Source organism: Antechinus flavipes, chromosome 6, assembly GCF_016432865.1.
Source record: "Antechinus flavipes isolate AdamAnt ecotype Samford, QLD, Australia chromosome 6, AdamAnt_v2, whole genome shotgun sequence".
NCBI lineage: Eukaryota > Metazoa > Chordata > Mammalia > Dasyuromorphia > Dasyuridae > Antechinus > Antechinus flavipes.
Window position 1 is genome coordinate 193,542,809 of NC_067403.1, and position 16,553 is coordinate 193,559,361.

The 16,553-nt window shown below is 34.4% G+C and overlaps 1 protein-coding gene across 1 annotated transcript in view; it reads right to left on the bottom strand.

Annotated features, from left to right (window-relative positions):
- HTT (huntingtin) overlaps positions 1-16,553 on the bottom strand; it is a 214,398-nt gene that overhangs the window by 63,642 nt on the left and 134,203 nt on the right. The window contains exons 41-46 of the mRNA XM_051965781.1: positions 15,070-15,277; positions 6,940-7,081; positions 4,633-4,812; positions 3,721-3,897; positions 3,376-3,452; positions 203-341 (exon numbers count right to left, since the gene is read on the bottom strand). Of these exons, the coding sequence (XP_051821741.1) occupies positions 203-341; positions 3,376-3,452; positions 3,721-3,897; positions 4,633-4,812; positions 6,940-7,081; positions 15,070-15,277 (923 nt within the window). The remainder of the gene's footprint in view (positions 1-202; positions 342-3,375; positions 3,453-3,720; positions 3,898-4,632; positions 4,813-6,939; positions 7,082-15,069; positions 15,278-16,553) is intronic.

Genomic DNA, 16,553 nt, shown 5'->3' on the forward strand with positions numbered 1-16,553 from the left:
AGGCTTTAACTGGTCAAATCTCTAAGCCTCCTTCTCCCTATACCACAACATTCTGGTATCTAAAACAAGCTTAGGAGAATATGCTCTAAAAACCCAAGAAGATTTTTTAGCTCTGCTATGTTCCTCTGTACCCATGGATATTACAATATAGACTGTTTGATAAGACAGTGTAGACTTGTCAATAAAAGCTCCATTCACTTACTTGGTCTGGATTTATCATCTCTAGTGATAAATGATTTTCCCCATCCAGGGGGTGTGAAGTGACTACAGGAGAAGGACTAGCTGTCTCTGGTGCTACTGTACGACGAAACCTGTCCAGCAGGGAATAGAGTCTTTGATGTCTGAAATAAAAACACAGGAACTTGGAGTACAAGTGATCCTAAAGACTGTCTACCAATAACAATCTTTTGAAGATTGTAGTTTTGAACACAGAAATAAGGGATTCTGAAAATTATTAACAGACTACAGTTATGTGAAATGGTAAAAGCATGGACAGAATGAGAATAAGCATGTAACCTTATGAATATAGGTGGCATTTAAGATACCATCAGAATGAGACAAGTCAGATTAAAAAACAACACAATTATAGAAATTGATGCTGGTTTCAATTCCAAATCATAACTATATCTTTTACTCCCATTAGAATGAACAATTTTCTAACAATATATTCTCAGTGAACGTTTGTAACAGACAATGTAAATGATTCTATGAACTCTGAAGCTGGAAGGTCTGACATCTGTTGATTCTCAGCTATTTAACTCTGGAAAAGTCACTTGACCTTGATGGGCCTCAGTTTCCTCATCTGAATAATAAGGATAAGAAGAATTGTGTTATTTGTCTCAGAGGATGACTGGGGGACATAATAAAAATCACAGTCCTATTGCAATACCAAAGAAACTAATAAAGTCTAGCAGCAAATTGTTGGAATCACTCAATGGTTAGCATCCCTAATTTCCAAGAAACTCTTAAGCAGGAGTCTGGACATCAGAATCCACTCGTCTACACAGCAGCTTACTAAGACCATTTAGAAAGAGATGTAGGGGTTTGGGACTGCACTGGTGGAAGAAACACCAAAACTCTTGAAATTTTAGATGCGGTACATTATTATGCAATATTAAAAAGATGCAGACACAAAAAATAGACAGCCTATCACAAGTTCAGAAAGCTTGACTTTTCTTAACTATTTTCTATTTGAACATAATCTAAAATTTCAGGACACTGCAAGGTCCTGAAAGGTTCATGTCCTTGGAGTAAGAAACAGACTAATGTCCAAGTTCACCAACGCCCAGAAGAATGTCAAATTCAAAGATTACAATAAAATCTAATTCAGAACAAAAAAGCAAAAATTTTAGCAGTTGTCCTCAACTGTTCGCCAAGGCTGTGGCATAAACTCAACACAGGACTTAAAGAATCAGACAAGCTGAGGTGAATATATACAAACTACAAATGGTTAGACTCAGTTTCCTAATCTGTGAAACATAAATAATAATATGTAGAGTACTTGAATCACTGAATTATTCAGATTAAATTAATAAGACCAAGCATGTTCAATTCCTAGATTTATATCCTAGCTATTATCTTCACTGCCCTACTATAAGAATCTTGGTCTCTACCTCCAGAATACAAGCCTCTGATATATAAGCTGTCTGTCTCTTTCTCCTCTTTCACTCTCTTTCTCTCTCTCTCCTTCTATCCCTCTCTCTTTTTCTTTCTCCCTCCTTCTTTTGCTCACTCTTCCCCAGTCCCACTTACTATACAGTTCTGTCCTCTGTAAGTAAGACTGGCCTTGCAGTTCCTCTCTCCATAAAAGTCAGCTCCCAAGTCCCAACTTTTTCACAGGCAGGGACCCATGCCTGCAATTTTTTCATTCCTTACCTCAGTCTCAAGTATTCTTTATTTTTCTTCAAGTACAAACTAAAATGCACCTTTTACAGGAAACCTTTTCTAAGGTCCTTTAATCCTTCTCTCTCTGATCTGCATTTTATATTGGATGTTTTCTGTGTACATGATTGTTTAGCATTTGTCATCTCTATCAGACTGTGAACTTTAAAAGCAGGAGCTAAGGTTATTTTTGTTATGGGGAGTGACCTTTATTTGTATCACCATTACCCAGCATAGTGCTTGGCACATAGTAGGTACCTAATAAATACTTGCTGACTGACATTCTAGTGCAAGCTTCAGGGGAACTGGGATGGTCTTGCTTACCTGTGTCTGAATTCCCAGGGCTTAACTCAGTGATTGCTACACAATAAGGTTTAACAAATGCTCTATTTATATTTGCAAAATACTGTGTAAAATGTAAAATGTGTAAAAATTTATTATTATTATGTTATAACAATTATTATTGTTGTTGCTACTACTGCTGCTGCTGTTTCTATTGTTTTTAGAAGTCAAGTATACTCTACTTACAAACTTGCTAATGGTATCAAAATATAAGCAAATATTCAAGAAAATGAATAAAAGTTATTGTAAATGTATTTTTTAAAGTCTGAAAATGCTGACTTTTATATGAATGACATATTTTATATTGGACTCTGTAAAGACAATTCAATGAAAGCATAGGGTAGTTTTCCTTACTGTTTACAGTTTTTCTATTTAGCTGAGGGACTCTACAAGAAACTGAATAATAGATTTATCAAGAACATCTAAGTCTGGTTTTTCTGACTCCTATTTCACTACTGTAGTAATTAATTAGATGACAATCACTCCAAATTATCAGAAAGATAAAAATAATTTCCAAATTCTCATCCAACTTTTTGACAATGAGTAGCTTCATCTGTTATCAAATATTTATCAAAAGACCAAGTCTTCTTCCTCACTTTGTACAATAGCTGTTCTTAAAAAGTAATTTTTTTTTTAAAAAATACTATCAACGACAACTTCTCACATTTATATAGTGTTTTAAGGTTTCTAAAACAAAATACGATGAGGCAGAAAAGAGGTCATTTCCCTCCAATAGTTTATAGATGAAGAAACTGAGAGGAAAGGAAGAAGATAAGAGAGAGATTAAGGGAGAAGGAAAGATTACAGTAGGAGTGGGAGAAGGAGTAAGAAACAGGGAGAGAAACAAAGAGAAAGAGAGAGGCTAAGAAAGAGAAAAGGGATAGGGAAGAGGAAATAACCAGATGAGCTAACACTTCTAACACAATTTTCTTCTAGTTCTCTAAGTTTTAAATGAATGTTTTTGTAAATCTGATACTAAATTGGAGACTACACAATTTAAATAGAATTAGATGCTACAATGAACCTTTTGCAAAACAAATAGTCCTCCTTCATTTCAACAATTACTTAAACACCCCCCATCCAAATTAAATGCTTTTTATGCTTAGAGCCTGGGTTTTTCTTAAAGCATTCACTTGCATTGAAAAGTATTACCTCTGAGCTAATCCACTTTTTTGAAGATACTCTTGAATTCTATTCAGCTCTTCCACAGGTAACTGTGACATGCTATTCTGTAGAAAACAAGGACATACATGAACCAAAATGCCTCTACTTTTAAGAGGATCAAATAAAACATTACATGAGATATCTTTTAAAAGGCAGGCCAAAACAGAAGCGACACACACAACCAACATAAGAGAAATGAAAAGTACACACTTCTTTTTCCCAGCTAGTAGTTTATCCATTAATAAGAAAATACTCTGGATAAAAACATGCAATCATACTGACTACACTGGCAAGTTTAAATTAGTTATTAAAACCAAGGGTTTGTTTCTGTACCTGTAAATTGGCAGCCAAAAGCATTTCTACTCGCCGACAAGCAAGCGTGTCTACCATTCGAGCCAGCACGCGGAATGGCGTACACAAAAGCTTGTCCACATACAACATGAGCACAGCCCCCGACTGGCTGAGATGAATGCCCTCTAAGCACTGCAGGGTCTTCTTCAGCGTTGTTGGCTAAATTGTGGAAGAAGAAAAGACCACAGAGGATTTTTCTTGTGTACGCATTTGGTAAACACTTCACCACTGCTCCAATACTGTTATTGTTTATTATTTTGTTATTATGACTGGTTAAAAGTCATAACCAGCTTTCTACTGCTTGGCCTAAGGGGATCAGGGCCCTCTACAACTGTATATTTTATTTCTACTCCATGTTCCAGCTGAGTTGGATGTTCTGTGTTCCCAATATGTTCTCTCTCTTTAATGTCTTTGCTCCCATTTTCCACTGACCCTAAAATGTCCACCCTCACCCACGTCCCATCCCTACTGTTTGCCTGATAAATTCTTATCAATTCTCTCAAGTATAACTCTAAAGCCACTTCCTCCAAGATGTCCCTCAACTCCCTAGACATATGGCAAGCCCACCCTACTGCTCTTCATTTAGCTTTATGCTCTGAATATATCTAACAATTTATCACAGGTTTTAATATATTATAATTATCTGTTTATATATTCCATGTTTCAAACTAGGCTATAAGTTTCATAAAGGCAGGGACCATGTTCCATTTTAAACCTGCTTTTCCTTTATCATCCTAACACAATAATATCTTTTCAGAAAGTATTTTATAAGTGTTTGCTGAATTCAATTAGAACTGAAATTTAAAAAAAAATACATTCTTATTATCTCTAGTGAGAACCTCTGGTTCTGTGATGTCATTATTCTTGTTATAAGTATATCGAGTACAGACTTACAGATGAAAGGTTTTCACAGCGAGACTGAATGGCCTGGATGAAAAGTCCACTAGCAGCTGAATTCCTGTGGACTGCACTAATAAAGTCTTGTACTGGAGGCTCATGGGAGAGACTGATCAAATCTTGAATATGATTCACAATAAGCCAAGTTAAATGTTCTGAATCATAAAGGTTCTGACACTAAAGAAAGAGCACAATAATAATTCACTCATTATGAAAGCAAAAATGATCATATTTATAATACTATATTTCTTAAAAACTTACTGTGGATTACAATGAAGATTTTTATTAATGAGTAACACTTAAGTACAAAACAAAAAGATTTCAGGGTTACAGAATTACAAAATCTAAAGTTTCAAGGTCAAACAATTTTGAAGCTAAACAAGCGTCACAGGATCGTGTTAAAAGGCAGTAACTATTTGCTGGACTGACAAACTTGTGGTTCATGCAAAATAGGTTCTAAGTAGAATAAATTCATGGCTCTTTGGTTTTGTCTAGGAGGAACAAGCACACCTGGACCACAAATTGTGTGGATGGAAAAGAGAGCCTCAAAAGGTTTAAATTAGAAATCTAAATCCTTCAAGTCCTTCAATGCTTTTTCTTCTGGATATAGAGTCCAGACTCTTAAACTATGGTTCTTGATCCCACATGGGGTCTCATAATTGAATGCGGGGGTCAAGCAATTATGATTTATTATCAGTAAATGTTTGATTTGCATACCTATTTTATGTACCTATATATTCAGGGTCATGTAAAAATTTCCCAGGTGAAAAGAAGTAGCAAGTGGAAAAAGTTTAAGAAGCCCTGAGCTAAAATAAGTCCCACTGTTTCAATACTTTATAGTTATCAAACACTTTGCTAATTACAACCTTGTGAAGCAGATAGAAACTGCTAAGTTGTATCACTACAACGTTATGATGAAGAGTAAGGCTCAGAGAGGCTAAAACAGCTTGATCAAGGTCACAAAGTTATTAGGGGAGAAAGGAAGAGGGTACCATCTAAACCCAAGTCTCTGGATTCCAAATCCAATGGTCTCTCCCCACTATTATCACCAAGAAACAGTGCATAAGTTGTGCTTCCTAGAAAGCTGGAAAACTGTCAGCAAGAGTTAATTAATTTTGTTTCTCAAGTAAATTTTCCAATTCAGAAAAAAAAAATGTTATCAGATAAAACGATGTATTTTTTTATATTTTTCCTTTGCCCCAATTAAATTCTGCCTTACATCTGTATAAAAGAAATATTCCCTTTATCAAACTATAAGCTACTTGAAGGCAAGAAATGTTATGCTTTTCATCACTGAATTCTAGCCCAGAGCTCACAATTCTTTTAATCTTTTTAAACAAAGTTTGCTGAAAGAACTTAAGGACAATAGTCCTTCAGAAGACCAGAATTACCCTGCCCAAAAGCCTAGTAGCATCTTAAGACTTTTATAGCCAAGTTTTTGACACAATCTATATGAAGGGAATTTAAGAGAAAATGGGATAGTTTAATAATCAATTTGCTAAACTAGCTTGATAATATAACCTACAAATAAAAGGTTATCCATGATCTTATTTCATTTAACAATATTTATATGATACTATAAAATTAGACCTTTAAGATTTTAAAACTACCTATTTATATAAAATTGTAAAAAGTGGTTTGTCCAATCCCCATCTTTTGTGTTCCTTAAATTTATTTGTCATTCTATGTATTTTTTAAATACATTTTTATGAATAGGAAATCTAAAAGAATGATAGTGAAAGGGTTTTGAGAGTGGAACAGGCTAGAAAGAAAACATATTAACCTGAATGAAAACTAAGTATAAAGCAAAATCAAAAGGCACCAATCATACCAATGAAAAAAACTTTTCAAGTTAAATAAATTTGCTTAACTTGCTATCAATATTTAACAAAGCACCATGAATCTATTTTGCTGATGGAAAAATAAATAAATAAAAAGGAGGTACACTACAGTCAACTCTCTATTATCCAAACCAGTGGAGGGAGAAAATGCCGTAATAATCCAACTCAACAAATACTCCCCTAATCCTTCTTATTTAGGAACTATTTGGGAGCAAATACTTACCAGATAAATTTTATTTTAGGACAAGTACAAAAACAAATATTCAGGGACCAAGGACATACCAAATAAGCAACAAAAAAAGTTGTCCCTCATAAAAACCAGAAGAGTAAAGACAATCTAGAATTAAATATTGCTCAAAGATTATATGATCTCAAAACCAGAGAATTTGTAACTAGATAACATAAAAGTTGATTGTAGGTACAGTCAGGTGTTTTAACAATCATTCATTCAACTAAAACTTACAACATAATCACAGAAAAGAATGAGTGCGCCTCTTCGTACTATTTCTCTATTGCACACGCCAAGTGTAGATGCCACGTGGGAATCCTCGCCATCACTAGACATCTGAGGGCTGAGGAGCTTTGTACTGGAAAGACTGTGCCTTCTGGAAAGTACAATATTGTTCACAGTGAGCATGACTAAACATATTTCAGGGACACAAAAAAGTAACTTCAAATAGTAACTTATAAGAGGAATGTAAGTGTTAACACTGACAACAACTGCTCCCAAGATATTTCTTCAAAGAGAAGAGGGTTAGATCTTTTTATGAAGTAAGTTTCTACGATGTGAAAACCTGTGATGATGCAATATGAATTATATTGCCTAGTCTCTACTTAAACAAAAGAAAGGAACTGTGATAATATATTAAGGATAAGCAATTACATCTTATATTTTCTCAAAAATACTGTCATGTATCAACATGAATACTATAAAGTATGGACTGACCTGAATACTGAAAACGAAATGGTGCTTTGACACCAAGACTTGCAAAAGACACAAGTTTGTTTTTTTTGTTTTTTTTTTGAACATTTTGTAATAATATGAGTGTCCCATAAGTCTTAAAATAGCTTTAAGTTATAATAAAAATAACAAGCAATTACAGTTTGTAACTATTTATAAAATAAACTGTAACGGTATATGTAAAGTAAAATGCTTTTATATTTTAAAACCTGCAGTGCTGGAAGCAATAGGCTAATTTATCATTTCTAGAATCAAATATAAACTGCTTTGTTTGGCTTTTTAAGCCCTTCATAAATCGGTCCCTTCCAACCTTTCTACCTTACTCCCAAGTTGGCTAAGGGACATCACAGTGCACAAAATTAGAGTCAAGAAGACTTCAGTTCAAATGTGGCCTCAGACACTTTATGACCTTGAGCAAGTCACTTAACACAGGACTGCTTCAGCAGTAATATGGGAATCATAATAGCACCTATCTCACAGGATTGCTGTGAGGATAAAAGGATAGAGTATTTGTGAAAGTAGTGTGAAAACGTTATAACATTATATAAATTCTAGCTAAAATTATTTTTACACATATTCTACATCCAATGATACTGACCTCTTTGCTCTTTTTCCAACAAGATATTCCATCTTCGATGTCTAAGTATTTACTGGACTGCACTTCATTAATGAAATTCATTCCCTTCTTGTCCATTCCTCCTAGCTTCCTCAGCTTCTTTCAAATCTCAGCTAAGATCCGCTTTCTGCAAGAAGCTTCTTTAAATCTGTTTTAATATGTCTTTCTCTGTAATTTCTAACATTTATTCCACAAACTTCCTGTTTGTATGTTCTCTCCAAATAAGACTGAATTTTTAGAGTATGGGAATTATTTTTGTCTTTCTTTCCTTAATGCTTATCAGAGTCTGGAACACAGTGGGCACTTAATAAATGTGTATTGACTTGACTAGACCTTGGCACCATGCAACTCAGACTTGGTTTTTCTTTTAAAAGCATTGAGAACATCCTCAAAACTTAGGGCAAACAAAAGGCATACTCTTTGATCCAGTAGTGTCTCTATTGTATCCCAAAGAGATCATCAAAAAAGGAAAAGTACCCATATGCACAAAAATGCTTGTAGTAGTCCCTTTCTGTAGTGGCAAGGAACTAGAAGCTAAGTGAGGAAAACCAAGAAAAAAATGGTACATTGCAACAAGATTGTGCAATGATCAATTCTGATGAATGTGGCTCTTTTCAGCAGTAAGGTAATTCAAGTCAATTCCAACAGACTTGTGATGAAGAGAGCCATCTGCATACAAAGAGAGAACTGTGGGGATTGAATGTGAATCATCACATAGTATTTTCATCTTTTTTGTTGTTTGCTTGTTTTTTCTTTCTTTCTCACTTTTTTCCTTTTTAATCACATTTTTCTTGTGCAGCATGATAAATGTGAAAATATGCTTAAAAGAATTGCACATGTTTAAGCTTACATTAGATTATTTACTGTCTAGGTAAGTGGGGTAAGGAGAAGGCCAGGAGAAAAATGCGGAACACAGAGTTTTGTAAGGATAAATGTTGAAAATTATCCTTGCTTGTATTTTTGAAAATAAAAGGTTATTATTAAAAAAATTTTTTTTAATTAAAGAAAGAACTTTGTGATAGGACTAGCACTTTTTGTTGCAACTTCTCTGATAAAGATTCCTTCCTCCACAGGACCTTGTTGGTCCCAGGTTCCCTAATGTAACTTCCTAAACTGGGATAAAAGAGATCTCAGCTTCCTGCAGTCTGGGCCTTTCAGAGTTGATGGACACCTGAGACCATTCAAGTCATCAAATCTTGATGATGTACCAATCAGATGCATTTTCAGATAAAGATGTAGTACCACTGTGTCTTTGTTGTACAACCTTTCTATTTTAGGACAAAATAAACACTAAGTATAGTATTTTATATTCTCCCACATCAAATCTGAGCTACAAGGTAGGCTAAAGACAAATCCACAATAAAGTTCAACAATCACTTAAAAAATAGAAGCCAGTTAATCCATTTAAGAAAAACAAATAGATGAAGATTTAAACAAATTACATAATGCAGTTGGATGGGTGAACCACTGAGTTCAAGGACAGCTAGATGGCACAGGGGATACAAATGTCAGAAAGATTCATCTTCATGAGTTCAAATTTGATCTCAGACACTAGCTTTGTGACCCTGGGTAAGTCATTTAATCATGTTTGCCTCAGTTTCCTTATCTGTAAAATGAGCTATAGAAGGAAGTGGTGAACCACTTCAGTATCTTTGCTTAGAGAATCCCACATGAGGTCAAAAAGAGTCAGACACAACTGTAAAAATTACTCAACAAAATTTATGTTCGGCAAGAACTGGAAATAAGAAAATTAACTAGGCAACCAACTAAATAGGAATGAAGAGAGGCTAAACTGCATTCTGGAACTAAAGAATAACTTGAACAATTCCACAAAATTTCAAATTTCCGAGACAAAACAACAACAACAATTCAACCCACCCACCCACCACCATCATTCTATCTTTTAAACACCAATGATGTTATACTGTATTGAATTGGGGACTGCCATAGCTCCAAATCATTAAAATTGCCAGTGACCTATGGGACACCAGAATGACATATGGTGGCTACTGACTATAGAACATTTCCAATGGTAACATCTACACAATGACACTGAACGCATTATCCAGGGAATAACTTGCAAAAGATACAGGACACTGATTTAGTATTTTCAGAAACCAGAATGCATACTTAGCTGATAGTCAATTAACACCCTCATCAGGGGATTCATACAACTCTATAATTCTTTCTATCTTATGTGCCACATTTTTCTTTCATGTTTTATACATATCTTTTTAAAATCAAGATATAGTATGAGGGATCTTTCTCTGTTAAAGAAGACTGTATCCAACTAGAAATTTTCAACAAGCAAAGTGATAAGTCAAATTTTAATATGAAGAAAGAGTGAATTCTAACAACTTGACCTGAGGTTCCCAAAACTTTCAGGTCAGTGAGATGCAGGTCTCAATAAATTTTTCTAGGTAGCCATAGGCTAAAGGAAAATCCTTATTACAGATTTAGATTAAAAAAAATTATTAAATATTTAAGTCCACAATATAGCTAAATTCATAATAGTACAAATAATGAATCTGGTAAAGTAATCACATTATTTAAATAGCACTCATAACAATCTACAAAATATGGTTACTAGTTCAGCTCAGTGGAAATATTCAATGAAAATGCTTAAAAATAAGTTTTTCATCCATTTAATGTATAAAAGGAAAGCATAAGAAAAATATTTTTGGATTCAAGTTTATCATAAAAAGGAAAACTATAGAAAGCAAACTTTAAAGAATAAAAATGACCAAATATCATACCTAACATGATTATGGTCATTTAAATATCTTAGCATGATAGACTGAAATGTTCTCTCTTAAGTCTTTGTATATACACTATTAGGTGCAGAGTTTTATAAACATCACAGTGAATTTGTATGCCCACATTCTCATAAAATGAACCAAGTATTATTAGATGATCTGGGACCTTAACTAAAAATCAATAATTCCTTCAATGGAACACATTTGTCTTTGTAATATTTTCAAAAGCTGGGCTAAAATATCTTGAACACCACTCTTCAAAAAAATTTAAGTAGCACATACTTTCTCATATTAAGTGACAAAGAACTAGAATTGAACAATGATTGTAACCTCTCAGAGACCAATTAAGAAGGAATGACTTTAATTTAAAATCCCTTTCTGTATTATCTCTCAATAAAATTGTTAGGCAATCCTTGCTTAGACACTTTTAATGTTGAGTTTTCTTAGAAATATATGTTCTAGAGGCCTGCTTCATCCATATTACAAATTTGCTGATGTATCCACCTTCTTTGATTCTTGGATTCAAAATATCAGACTATTTAGCAGCCAGTCATACTGGCTGCCTTTCTGGTAATTTTAATATTATGCAACTGAACTCTATTTTTAAAACAATTATTAAAGCAATCAATGTTTGTCATAAAAGTTTCTTCACTATCCACTTCATTTCCATTTTCTTTCACTGCCTTAAATAAACTTGAAGCTTTTCTATTAATAGCTGCTCTGCTAAGAGGAATTACTTCTGATTACTTCACTTAATTTAACTACAAGTTTCTCCACTTCTAGCACTGTAATATTTCTATTTCTTATAGTTGTTAAAAATCACCAAAAAACCAAATGGAATTGACTTTTTCTTTTGTTTTGCTGGGTATTTTATTCTATTCCATTTAGTAGATTCAGGCACTGAGTTCTGATATCTCCGATTTTAGAGTTACTATGAACACATTCATGCCATTCAATTGCATCAAACTATTTTAATGTAACAAAGTTTCTTTTCTCATGCAATAACAAAGTTTCTTCTTTTCTCCAGCTGAAAGTGATTCTCTAGGAAGTACTCTTCCTTTTGTCCATTTTGCTAAGGGTTCTTAAAAAAAAAAAAAATTAAACTATTGCTAAGCCATGTACGGAATGGCATATTAAAACCTGCAACTAGCTCATACATATCATATTAACTGAACTGTAGCTTGCATATGACCTGGTATCATTTTATAATTCACACTCGATCAAATTCTATATTATTCAAGTTTACATTGTAACTTGGTTAAACATTTTGATCACTAACAGACCCAGAGAATTAATAGGCAATTACATACAAAATAAAAAAAAATAGTTTGAGAAATTACTGGCAAAGCCAAAAGTACAAATAAATAAAAATATATTTCAAACATTCAAAAACATCACTAAAAGAAATGCAGCATACTTTAAGCTGAAACTGTGAAATTGAACTAACAGTTCAGGCAGTGTCTGGCAAATTTCAAGTATTGCTGTCTTTCCCTCAAAAATTTAAATACCTCAAAGCACCCCTGAGTTTGCTGTGGCTTTTACCATCCTGGTCAAAGGATCATAGATTTAGAACTGAAAGAAAAGTTCCAAGTAAGGAGATCCTGGGTTTAGAAGCCAGCAGCAGAAAAGGTGTGGCTCAAACATCAAGCTCAGAGTAGGAATTCAATTCTACCATCTAGCCTAGCCTGCAAAGGAATAATCAAAGCAACAGTTGAAGACCTTATAATCCTGGCTCTTTGACCCAACTGAGATTTCCAGCTTCCTTTTAGGGATGGAATCCATTAGTAACCTACTTTGTGCAGACACAAAATAAGGTTATGAATTCACAGAGTTCAGACCAAAGGAGCAGCAATCAAAATATGCCCTGGGTTAGATCACTTAAAAAAACGGAAAGTTTGAAGATCCCCAAAATGTCACCAAGACTCTGGAAAAACACAATATTTGATATCCAAAGAAGAGACAACAAAACCAAGCTAGACATTCCTTCTAGAAGTGCTGCAGAGCTCAGCTATAACATCAAGTCCAAAGTCAGGAAGTAAATTAAAATAATGAGCAAATCAAAAAGGAAGTCCTCCATAATGAGGAAAGGACAAGACATAAAGGCAGAAAAAAAGATTAACTCCAAAACATTGACAAGTAAAACCTTAGAGAAAACCACAGCCTGAGCACAAACACAATAAGAATTCCTGGAAGAAATGAAGAAAGAGTTTTAAAAATGTTTATATAAGTAGAATGAGAGTATTTCAACCAAAAAAAAAGAAAGAAAGAAAGAAAGAAAAAGGAATAAGAGTTTGGAAAGAAAGGAAACAAAGGCTTTGGAAGAAAGGAAATTTAAAGGCTTAGTACAAATGGTATACAGCTTTGCCCAAGCAAAACCTCCTTGAAAATTAGAATAGATCAAACAGACGTCAATGACTTCATTAGGGAATAATAAACCATTTGTATGGTACTTTTTGTTTAGAAGTTTTTTCATATGTTTTAACTCTCTGCCTTGTCAAAGAAATCAAAAAAGGGATTTTTCCATTTTACAAATAAGGAAACTGAATCATAGAAAGATAAAGTGAGTTGGTACCAGCTAGGGCATGGTAGAATTATGATTGAAACACCAGACTGCTCATTCTAAATCTATGCCCTCTCTATGAGATCACCTTTCCTCTGAAAACACATTTTATCTGAACTTCAATACATTAGGATGAGAAAACACTGGAACAGACAAAAAAATGAGATTATAGACGAATTTAAAAGTCAAAAGGGATGAAGAACAAAGAACTGTGAACTCATCCACAAAGCCGGTGGTAGAAAGCAGAAAGCACATAAGCACTTAAGTCAAGACATGTATATACTATAAAGTAAAGCCCATGATTGGGGGTGGGGTGGGGATGGAGAACAGAGGAGGAAAAGAAGAAGAAATAGGAAAAGGGAAGAGAATTTAAGTTTGTATTAGAAATTGAAATGCAGTGACCTGAACATCTAAGAAAATTAGCTTGGCTAATATGATTGTGAGAGAAAACTCAAAGCATGCAAAAACATAAAAGGGCATCTTCGGGGTGGGGGAAGGGGAGAAAACTGAGGGAAAGCAAGTGAGTTATCCAAGATCATGCACAGAAATGCAAAGAGCCTTAATTAATATTTTCAGAATTCATAATTCCCAGCTGGTATAAGAGAAAGTGCTCCAAACAGTATTTACCTGACCAGTTCATAAGCATGCTGAGCAAAGCTCTCATTTGGGAACACTTCTGGGGAGCGAAGTGTGTTATTGTTGCTGATTCTTAAAGAAAAGATGAGAGAAGTGTTCCACTTACCAAGAGGAAAATAACTGGCACTGCTTTTCAGTTCTTTTGTAAAAGAATAAGTAATAATACCTAAAATCTCTTTATGAGCAATCAATATCCTTTGTAAAAAATAGTAGGTATAATACTCTCTAAGGAGATAGAAATTCTCTCACCTTTTTGAGCACACAAGAATACCGAGTCTCAAGTCAGAAAGACTTGAAATCAAATCTGGCTCAGAGAATTACCAACTGTGTAATCCTGGGCAAGCTACTTAATTTTGGTATGAATGTCAGACCACAGGCAAGGAAGGAGAGTTTTGAATATAAAAGTGAGACAAAAAAAAAATTGAGATGACTTTTCATTCTTGAACTTCTAAAATTTAATGCATGAAGATTCTGTAACTTTAAGTAAAAGAGTGCTATTGTGGGTGATCTATCACCCTATCATGTCTAGATTTCTTTCTACCTATCAATATAAATTGAGGTAGCCCATATAACCTGTGCTCTTCAATGTTGACAAGAAGTTTTCCTAAACTATTTAAAAGTTTTCTACCTAATTATTTTATTAAGCATAACAAGCCCCATACTTAAACATTTAACTAGTAATGAAGTTATGATATTGTGAAATATCCTAACTATGGAATCAATTTAAGAACTAGAACATAGTAGGAGGGATATTATGGCAACATCATTACAAAAATAACTATTTAATGGAAAAATGTCAAAAACCACACAAAACAAAGCCTCAGAAATGAAAGCCCCCTTTAAAAGGAACTGCTACATTGAATACCTTGTCATAAGACATGTTCTATTGCATATACAGGATCCAACTACTATATGGTAAAAGATTCATGTAAAGTAGAAATCAACAAAGTTCCCCAAATCCTGAAATAGGCATACCTGGGTGTAGGAATATTTTGAAATGCTAGTGCTTTATATGCTAACTGCCTACCTATCACCTAGAACAACAATTAGTTTTAAATTCTTACTTTGGTGTCTGATGCACTTCGGACCACCAGTTATAGTTGGTATAGTTGACAAGGAGGAGAATCTGACACCACAGGAGCACTAAAGAAGGATGTGTAGGAATCATAGACCGGACCAGTTCACTCAGGCTTTCCAAGGTATAAAAACTGCCATCAGAACCATCTCCTGTAAAGAGTCTAGTTGCAGCTGCAGTGATTCTCCTGAACATTCCTGGAAACCAAAGTAAAATTAAACAATTTAGGGGAAGAGATCCCTTATATATTCATTGCAATTCAATTTCTAACTACCTAAAGAAAAGTTGGTTAAAAAAAAAAAAAAAGATAGATTTCCTTTCATTGAAAAATTCAAGGTATTTAAGGACATGGAACTTCAATAAAAGGATTCCAGAATCCTTAATCAACATTTATTTATATTTCTATTAAAATCTTCCTCTTAGACTTTACTATGCAATGAAGATGTTCATCAATTTGTAAAGGCTCTGAGTCTAGCCTCTTGCTAGCCAAGCACAGCTGGAAAAGTTGGAAGTACAGGCAAAAGACAGTGCAGAGATCAGAACTAAAGAATGGAGAGGGTGTCAGGGAGGGGGATTGTGCATGCCTGTTGGGGAAAACTGGTGACTGATCAACAGAGGTGTCATATTATACATATTATATGAAGGATTCTAAATTTGAATGTAAAAGACAAATTTGGTCTTAGAGTTACAAAGACTCAAATCTCACCTCAGACATACTAGTAACTATGTGAGTGAGTAACTGACAAACTCTCTGAGTCTCAGTCAACTCACCTATAAAATGGGGACAGATCTGTGGCACCTATGTCATATGTTGTTGTGAGGTTAATTTAAGATAAAATCTAAAGTCCTTTGCAAACTTTAAAGTACTATAAAATTGCCAATTATGATGATGGTGATGGTGATGATGATGATAATTAGTGAAGTGCTAAAAACAAGACCGGCACACTGGCCTTCTTCTAGCCAAAGAAAGAACTTATTCCTCCCCTCATCCTTCTGTCTCCACACCACCAACACACTAAGGCTTAAAGATCCTAAAGAGCCTCGGGACAACAGCCATTAATTTCGGCTAACCCCGAGAACAGTATGACATTTTATACCAACCTTGCCAACCCCTTCCTCAACATAAAGCAAGCCACTTGGTTAAAGAACACATGTGCCATTCATGGTCACCATGCCCTGAAATCCTTTCATAATAGGTAGATCCTATTCTTGATGAAAATAAAGGAAGAAAAATTTCCCCAAAAGCCACATAGTTCAAAATAACAAATTCCCTAGAGTAGAGAAAATAAAAACATGGCGGCCAACATCATGCCATGGGCACATGAGTTTTTAAGACATGCTACCAGAATATTTTCTGTTCCCTTCAAAACTCTTTGGCAAACAATGAGTCATCCTAAGAAAACAGAAAAGTAACAGCACTGGAGCAATGTGTCTAATAACCATTTCAACAAGACTTCATGCCAGATTTCTCTG